General features: G+C 60.6%; 1 protein-coding gene across 1 annotated transcript; it reads right to left on the bottom strand.

Moving 5' to 3' along the window:
* Positions 1-365: 365 nt before the first annotated feature.
* ZNF503 (zinc finger protein 503) lies at positions 366-4,436 on the bottom strand. The gene is made up of 2 exons (XM_063102556.1): positions 3,629-4,436; positions 366-2,927 (listed from the first exon to the last, which is right to left on the bottom strand). Exons 1-2 carry the CDS (start codon positions 3,926-3,928, stop codon positions 1,299-1,301), a joined length of 1,929 nt encoding a protein of 642 aa, XP_062958626.1. The 5' UTR covers positions 3,929-4,436; the 3' UTR covers positions 366-1,298.
* Between the last annotated feature and the right edge of the window lie 4,336 nt (positions 4,437-8,772).

The raw sequence follows: 8,772 nt of genomic DNA, 5'->3' as shown, positions 1-8,772 counted from the left end.
CTCCACTCCGCACAAAACGAAACCCAAACGCCCAGAAACCTCAAGAGAAAAATTTAACAAAAAACCAAAAAGCCTCTCCTTTCCCTCCCCTTTCACTTTTAACAATCCGGCTGCTGAGAGAAAACTGAAATAAAAACGAAATGAGTGATACGAAGGACAGTATCTTTCCAAATTACGAAATTCCCTCTTTAAAAATATTTTCCCTAGGGCCAACCCCTTCCGAAGACTTTGCCGCTTGCAGAAAATCACAACAAAGCCACCGGGAATCCGGCCACGATCCTGGGAAAAAGGAGGAGCAGCGAGGCCCCGGGAACCCACCGTGGCAGACCCTGCCGTGCTTCTCTTTAACCAAAAAATAAAAAAGATAAGAAGTAAAACCTTTTAATACATCAAATATACGGAATTTTAATCTTTAAAGCGATACATTGTCTATTATTTTAGTACATGACGTAAACCTTGTCCCCTTCTCAGCGGGTGGACTTAAAAACTAAAAATAGTTAAGTGTTCCTTTTAAAGAACAAAATAAGGCAAATGAGGTTTTGGAATAGAATTGTTTTTCCTTTTTTTGTTGTTGTTTTCTTCCAGAATACATACAAAAAATACCCATTCTCTTTCGATGGTATACACCTTAAAAATAATTGCAATTTGAAATCAGAGCTGACAAATTGTGACTTGTTTTGTTTCTTTTTTTCATTTTTTTGTAACAAACATGCATGTAAATTTGCGTTTCAATCAGACATTAAATAAGAACGTACAATACAATCATAGCAATTTAAAAGTAACATTAAAGAGAAGACCTCTAGTTCTGTGGCGGTTTTGTTTTTATTTATAATCTACAAGGGATGGGAGGGTTTGTTTTCCACATCTTTACCCTCGAGTTTTAATTTTTTTCCCCCTCCTCCTTTTTACCTACGGAGCTCAGACTAAATAATGCACTTTTGAACCACGGGTCCGCTTGGAGCTAACATAAATAAATACCAGTGTCCACCAATGCAGTCCTCAGATGAACACTTGCTCGATTATTTTTTCCTTCTTTTTCTATAAAAAGTCAAACGATACTTTTTCAACTTTTATAAAGTTTGCGTGGGGAGGTGAGCGGTGGGGGAGGGGAGTCTCCCACCGGGTCTCGGTCGCTGTCGTGGGGTAGATATAGATAGGCTGTATATACTCTTCCTTCCGTGGCCCGGGTCTCCCCCCACGCGCGGGACTCAGCAGCCTCGGCCGCGATCCCGCCCCTCCCTCGGCTCCTCCCCACGCCCCAGCTCCTTTCTCTCCCTCGCGAGCCCTCCCGGCCGCCCTCACTGATACCCCAGCGCCGAGGCGGTGGTCAGTCTCTGTCCGTAGAGGGCGTAAGGGGAGTAGTAGGGTCCGGTGGCGGCGGGCACGGGCACGGGGCCGCCTGGCGTGGGGAGCGGGCTCTTGGAGTAGGGGTGGTAGCGGCTGCTGAGTCCCAGCGCGTGGTGGGGGCTGCGCAGCGCCAGCGTCCCTGGGCTGCCCGGAGCGCCCGACGTGGGGATGTGCATGTGACAAGCCATGGCGGCCGCGGCGGCGCTGGCCAGAGACGACGAGCTGGGGTAGCCCGACAGCAGTTTGTCTGTCCCGGGGAAGGCCGTATGGGTCCGCAAGTGACTGAGCAGCTCTTCGGACGTGGCGAAGCGCTTGTCGCACGGCCCGTTGGCCGACACCCAGTTGCAGATGTGGGGGAGCGGGTCGTTAGGGAGCATGAAGCCGTAAGGGTAGAGAGGGTGGCCGGCCAGGGAGGGCGGCGTGGCGCCCGCAGCGGCGGCGGCCGTTAGCGATGAGTGCACGCCGTGCAGCGGGTGCGTGGGGTACACCAGCGGGTATCCGGACTTGAGCGCCGCGGCCGCAGCGGCCGGATCGTGCGCGCAAGATGCACTGGCGGCTGCCGCCCCTGCCAGGTGACTGGCGCAGTGGTAGCTGAGGCAGTACGGGTCCCGGCACAAACTGGCTGTCATCACGGACGGCGGCGACGCCCCGGCCAAGGGGCTGGAGCCAGCCGGCTTACTGCAGCCCAGAGAGCCGGCCGCGGCCGCCGCCAGCTGCGCCCCCACCAGGCTGCCCGGCTTGGTGGGGTCGAGCGCCACGCCGTGTGGCAGGAACTGGGGAGGGTAGCCGGCGTAGGCCCCGGCCAGGCTGCCTGGGTAGGTCATGCCCGCAGGAGGCAAAGGGAACACTGTCTGGCCCGGCTTGTAGGGCGACACGGGCGCCACCAACCCAGAGCCCAGCACCGAGGAGGAGGTGGGCGCACTGGGGCCGGAGCCGGAGCTGGATGAACCGCCGCAGTCCGAGCCTAGAGACTTGCCCCCCGGACCTCCATCCGGGTGCTGGTTCACATCCACATTAATACCGCCGCCACAGCTAATCCGGCCGTGTGCGAGCCCCGTGGGTCCCCCTTCGGCCGAGGTGCCTCCGGCGCCCTTGCTGCCACCGCTGCCTCCGCCCGCATCGGAGTCTTTCTTGTCGTCCTTGCCCTCCGGGCCGCCCCCGGCCGAGGGCAGCATGCCTCCTGGCGAGCAGGCCGAGGCGCTGGAGCTCGGGCTGCCTGTCCTGGGCGTGAATGGCTGGCAGGTGGCGCTCGGTACCCGGAATCCCGACTTCTCCGCCGAAACACCCCCGCCGGCACCCCCGCCGCCGCCGCCGCCTCCACCGCCGCCTCCCGGCTCCTTCTTATCCGAGCCGGGTTTGGAGTACGGCTTGAAACTCGACTTGTCCTCCACGCCGATGTCACTCAGCTTGAGGGGGCCCGACTTGGCGTCCTTGTCGCCCCCGGCGCCGCCGCCGGCACCGCCCGCGCCACCCCCGTTGGAAGCGACCGAGGAGAGTTTGGAGGAGGGCGAAGGGTCTGGCTTCCCGATCTGAGAACACGTTTGCGCCAGCAGCGCCAGCGGGCTCTTCTTGGCATCGAGCTGCAGGGTCAGACGGGGCGGGGGGGGCACACAGGGAAAGAAGCGGAAACCCTTTAGAATCCTGGCTTCTAGTGTTCAAACGTCCCTCCGCCACAGCCCGCGAAGACCCTCCCAGCCCCGAGGCGCAGTTCTAGGCGGCACCCCCACTTCCAGACGCACCCACAAACATTCTCGGCCTTGGGAAAGGCGGCAGACCCCCCATCCCCCATTAGCACCTTTCCTGCCCTCTCTTAGCTTTACCTGGGTTTTCAGAAAACCCACAACATGTTTCGGTTTTCGGTTCCTAGACCCATAACTGTACCCCCTCCCCTCACGTAATCACGATAAGGACCTGGGCGGTTGGCGCCTGAAAGGCTGTGTACACATCTAGCTCCTGGGGAGCCGGAGGACGGCGCCTTTGCAACAGTATTTCAGATCCCTGCCTGCCTTCGGGGCCGAGTGAGGGGAAGTGGATCGCGGTAGGGGCTTTAATACCAAAAGGAAAAACAAGTTTTGGCCGCCCTGTCCCCCAGCATTCACACCCCGTTCCACCTCCTTCCTTCCTTACCGCCCTAGTTTTGGGGTGCGGAAGCAAAGCACTGTCCTCTTCCCCCACCCCACGAGCTGGATCACTCCGAATCCCCCCATCCCGAACGAAAGAAACCCCGTAGGGAGGCAGCCAGGGTACTAGTCCCAGCTTGATACAGGGAGCAGGTCCTTACCTCGATGGGACTGACGGGCGTGGAGGGCAGGGGCTGCAGGTACTCGGGGTGCAAAATGTGGCCAGTCCGTGCCGTCAGCATCTTCAGCACCTTGATGGGCAGGCGATTGGCCTGGCGCAGGGGGTCAGAGGGAGGCACAGCGTGCACAAAAGGCTTGGTGCTACCGGCCGGGGACGAGCCTGGGCCGGGGACGGAGCTATTTCCCGAGAGCGCGCTGGTCCAGGCAGGGTCTGCACCGCCGCCGCCGCCGCCGCCGTGCTTACTGCTTCTTAGGGCAGAAAGCGAGGGCGCTGTGCTCATGACCCACCCGCGCGCATGGGAGCAGCGGGGGGAGGGCTCCGGGAGGCGCGGGGCGGGCTCCGGGCTGCGCGCTCGCCCGGGGAGCAGGAGAAGCAGGAGGAGGAGGAGCTGGCTCGGCGGCCACGGGCGCCCAGCGCGCTTTCTTGGCGCCTGGAGCCAGAAGGGAATAATCCTGGGTGGCCCGCAGCGGAGCCGTGGCCCGGCCGGAGGAGCGGGCTGGACTGTGGGAGCGCGGAGCGGCTCGCGTTGTCCGCCTCGGGCTGCGCCCCTGCGCTGCACTCTCGCCGCCCTGCGCCGGCGCTGCGCTCTGCGATGTGAGCCGCCGCTTGTCCAGCCGGGGCTCTGACGAGGAAACTCACTTCAAAAGCAGCTGCACCAAGGGGGAGATTAAAGCCTTTGCCGCCTTCCAATCAAATGGGAGCCCGAGGTGATTGGAGGGTCAAGGGGATGTGACGCGTCCCGCGCCGCCGCCGCCGCCGCCAGGACTCTCAGAGCTGGTTTTAATGGGCAGCTCCCTTCGCCGACCCCCCCCCGCCTGTCCCCTCCCTCGATTTCGCTCCGAGGACGAGACGGACATTTATTCTACGTTTGCCATCTGCCGCCTCCCTCTTTTTTCCTCCTCTTCGTTCTTCCTGTCCCTAGATCGAAAATAAACTGAAACCTTCTTTTGGAGGCTGGTGAATGTGAGCAACAGACTGCGGGGGTGTCCAGAAGGAGCGTCAGCGGGAGTGTGGACACCAGCCGGACTGTCAACTCTAGGGGCGCGCAAGGGGCCCGCACACCAAGTATTCTTTCCTCCTCAGTAACTGAGGTCGCGCGCGGCGCGGCCACCAGGGTAAGGAAAGGCGGGGAGCCAGTGCTGGAAGAAGTCCGCCCGCCCGCCTTAATTTCCTGAAAATCGGCGGCGGAGAAACCAGAAGCTGGATGGGCAGCGGAGGCGGTGGCGGCTCATCACCGAGCTGCGCGCCGGGCTCTCCGCCCTTCCCGGCCACGTGACGCCCTGGGACGCGTAGATTGGGGCAGGAGCGGGGGTCACATGTTTCCTCTGTTTCACACTGTCTCCCCCCGCGCCCCCATTCTTGCTCTCCCCCTGCCACCTTCTCTTTTCCTCTCCCCCCGTTCTTTGGGCATCTCCACCCCTCCATCAATTGTCAGTGTTCCTCGACCGCAATCAATCAGTTATTTGTCAGCTCTTGTCAATCCGCCCGTGATTTATGTCAGCTTTTGTTGCTGATTACAAGGCGGGTGCGACTTGAAGGGGAAAAGAGAGAGGGAGAGAGACGGAGAGGAAGGAAGAGACCGAGAGGGAACCGGAGGAGGGTGAAAGAGGGGCGGTCTCCTGGGATGGGGGGTGCTAAGAAAAAGAATGAAAGAAGGGAGAGAGGCCCTCGGTGTCAGGAAAAGGAACAGGGAGAGTAAAGTGCGCAGGTGCGTCCTGGCGCACCCCAGGCCTGCGCGCCTCCCCTCTCGGTGGGAGACAGACAGTCGCCCTTCCACCTCTGGGGGCTTCGGCCGTTGGGTCCCCAGAGTTTGGGGCTGCTCGGGATACCTGAGACCGGCAGCGACGACGCCTAACGTGGGAGATCCCCGCCACCCCCATAGTCCCTCGGGGACGAGTACCTTGCGGATGTCAGGCTGCCACCCTGCCTCGGATAACCACTCTCCGTAGTGCCCCGATCCCAAACTCGGAGACTCGTTTTCCAGGAGCCACACCACCAACGTAACCTCGACTCGTGGAGGTCAATAGTGGGGCAGCCCCCCCTCAATTCTGTGACCCCCTCGGATCGTAGCTAGGGCTGAGAGGATGCGAAGAAGAGGCCTGAACGTGGGGATTTGGGGGGAGATACGTCTCAGGCTCATTCACTGTCTTTCCCCAGCTCCCACCCCCCAGGCCCTCGCCCTGCGCCGTCCCCGCAAGATTGGGAGCCGGGGTGACTCGTGGTTGCTCGCCGGAATTTATGGGGAGGCCGAGGGGGGACGGACCTGCTCTCGGAGAGCAGAGAGAAGGGGCGAGAGAGGGAGGGGCGGCTGCCTGTGGGAAAGCGAGTTCTTCCAGGGAAGCGGAGCGGGACTGCCGCGTTCCCCTCGATTTGCACCGTCATTCGGGTTGTTTGGAAAGAAGAGGGGAGGCGCTGTGCGTGCCGCCGTGTGCCCGGGTCCGGGCGCACAGTGTGTGTGGATGCCTCTACTGCCGTGAGTTCTCAGGGCTTCGGAGCGTCCGGAGCGAGCTCCAGGGTCACCTCCAGAAACTCGCAGAAACTGGAAGGGGGGCGACAGGAGGACACACCCCCTTCCTCGGAAGGACTTGGAAGACTTTGAATCTCCCCTCCCCCACTTTTCCGCCCCGGCTCTTCTTTTGTTGTCAAGTCCTTTTGATAAATGGTGGGGCTGGGAGCGCTGGGAGCCGGGAGCCAGTCTGTGCCCGCGCCGGGGGCGGGAGCCGGGGCCGAGCCTGGAGACCCGGTTTCGACCGGCGCGCGCCCGGCGCTGAGCCGGGGACGCGCGGGGCTCGGGTCCGGGACCTGCCCTCGGAGTGCGCGCCTGGTCCTCTCTCACCGCCCCTCTCCCCTCCCCCTTCCTGTCTGTCTCCCACTCCGCGCGGGTACCGAGAACTTTCTGGGGTGAGTTTTAGAATTTTCTCGTAGGCATTCTTTTTCTGCGTTTTAGTTGATCCCTTGATTCCTTAGGTTGGCAAACTTTAAGACCTGGTAACTTGACTAAAGCCAATTTGGACAGAAGAGGGGAGTGAGGCGGTGTGTGTTTTGGGCCGGCACTTGTCAGCCGGAGTATGTGTAAGAACACACCTGCATTCATGGGTGTTTGCAGGGTCTGTGCGACAACTGAGGAAGGCGGGAAGGCGGCGAGGCCACACGCGAGGTTGCGACGGTTGTCTAAATGATCTTCCGGGAGCGAGTCCCAGGTGCCTGCTTCTGAGGACAGGGCAGTCCTAAGCTGTCTCTGCGGGGCAGCGTGTCTGTGAAGCCGCTCTCGTCCTGCGGGCGTGCGTGTGCCTGTGTCACCGAGTGCGCGGCTGTCCAGATGTCGACTCGGACCCACTGCAGAGCTCCCAGCGCCGCCAGCGCAGCCTTGGGCCGACTGTCGCCGCGGCCTCCCCGTGAGGCCCGAGCACTGAATGCTGGGGCCGCGCCAGGACAGGGGGTGACCACAGGCCTGGGGCGTCCCTCCCTACCCTCCGGCCCAGTTACCACCCGCTCCTTCTGCTGTTCTCTAATTCCAGCAGCTTTCTTATTACCCCGGGCGGCGCAGGGGAGGCAACCCTAGCACCCAAAGCCTAGGGGAGCTGTGGAGTGGCTCCCGCGTGCCCCGGCATGGCCGCACACGCTCGTGGGTCCGCGCGCGTTGGCTCTTCTGGAAACTCCGCTCGGAAGGTCCGAGCGCACGGGGGCGCCTGGGGGCCTGCGTGTCCCCGGCTTCTGGGAGGCGCCAGCGTCCGAGCCTGCGCACCTCCTGCCGGAGGCCAAACCTCCGAAGGCCGCGCGGGCCCTGGGGGTCGGGGGTGGTCAGTTGCTCCGCGCTAGGCCTATTGCGTCCACCCCCAGCGGCGGTTGGCGTGGATGTCCTGTGGGTTTTATTTGCACACAATGGAAATGATTTGTTTTCTCTAAAAAAGGAGTGGGCATGTCAGATATTTGAGGAGGAGAAGGAAGGGGAAAGCGCTGAGGAAAAAAGTTTGAAAATGCCTTGAACTATTCACTGTCGAGATGGCTAATCAGTATTGAGGCCGGAGGGCAGGCGGTCCGCCTTTCACCGCCGCTTTCCTTTCATCTCGGGCTCGGCGGAGGCGCTCAATTAAAAGCCTATCAGTTTGTAAGTAAATCAACGCCTATCAGAGTTGTCACATCAAACAAAACGATTATTATTGCAGCCCGCCTCCCCTATTAATCTCCCTCGAAGATAATCCGCCTGACAGGTCAGGCCCGGCGAGCTGGAAAGCCTGGCCCAGAGCGCCCGAACATTCCCGGACTGGCGCGCGCCCCTGGGGGCGTCCCCACCCTCGTCCCGCCCCGCCTTGCGGTCCCTAGGGAGGGGGAGAAGGAGCGCGCGGAGGCCGCTGGACCCGGGTCCGCCCCACCCGACTGGGAGCGAGGCCCACATTTCACAGGGCCAGTGGGGGGCGGTCCCGCGCGGCCCTCGCCGCTTCTTGGGGCCGGGAAGGCCCCTGGCGCGAGGGAGCAGCGGCCTGGCCTGGTCCCGGGGCCTCACCACAGCCTGCGCCCTTCTCGGCTCTCCTTCCCTGGCTCTCCACTTCTATTTTCTTTCTCCTTTCTCCTTCCTCTCCCGCTTCTTTTTAGCTCCCTAACCTTCCTCTTCATTTCCTCTTCCTTTCCCCTTTTCCTACTTACCAGGGAATATTTCCTGTTCTCTCTGCGTCCTCTCATTATACCGTATATGCCACTTTGTGCACAGTCACTCTCTGGACTAGGGTATTCTCAGGGCCCGGGTTGTTTCTCCCGAGGCAGGGTTGCCTCAGGAGTGTGTGCATTTCCTAGGTATTCATGACAAAGTCCTCCCTAGTTTCTTTCCAAGCAGGGCTCTTAGAAGCTCTGTGCCTGTTTAAGGATTGGGTGCGTTTGGAGGGATGGGGGGGGGCACACCAGGGCAGTGGGATGGGCAAAATGTTGCAAGCACCCTATTCTGGAATTAGTATTTGGTCTTGGAATTTCACAGCTGCAATGTTGCCGACCTTGCTGTTGGCGTTGCCTGGGCTTTGCAAACATGTGGAGACCCCAGGGCGTTGGGGCCTCAGCACTGAGTATGTGAGGGGGTGCCTAATATTTCATAAGTAAATAGACCCTGATAACTGCTTCTATGGACTCAAATTG

Source organism: Cynocephalus volans, chromosome 7 (assembly GCF_027409185.1).
Source record: "Cynocephalus volans isolate mCynVol1 chromosome 7, mCynVol1.pri, whole genome shotgun sequence".
NCBI lineage: Eukaryota > Metazoa > Chordata > Mammalia > Dermoptera > Cynocephalidae > Cynocephalus > Cynocephalus volans.
Note: the sequence above shows the minus strand (reverse complement) of the source record. Positions and strands in the feature narration are given on the sequence as shown.

Bases quoted from the DNA above. Each gene is read 5' to 3' on its own strand.
- ZNF503 (XM_063102556.1), bottom strand. From the start codon at position 3,928: ATGAGCACAGCGCCCTCGCTTTCTGCCCTAAGAAGCAGTAAGCACGGC. The intron at 2,928-3,628 runs GTAAGGACCTGC...CTGACCCTGCAG, and splicing joins CGCCCGTCAGTCCCATCGAG to CTCGATGCCAAGAAGAGCCC.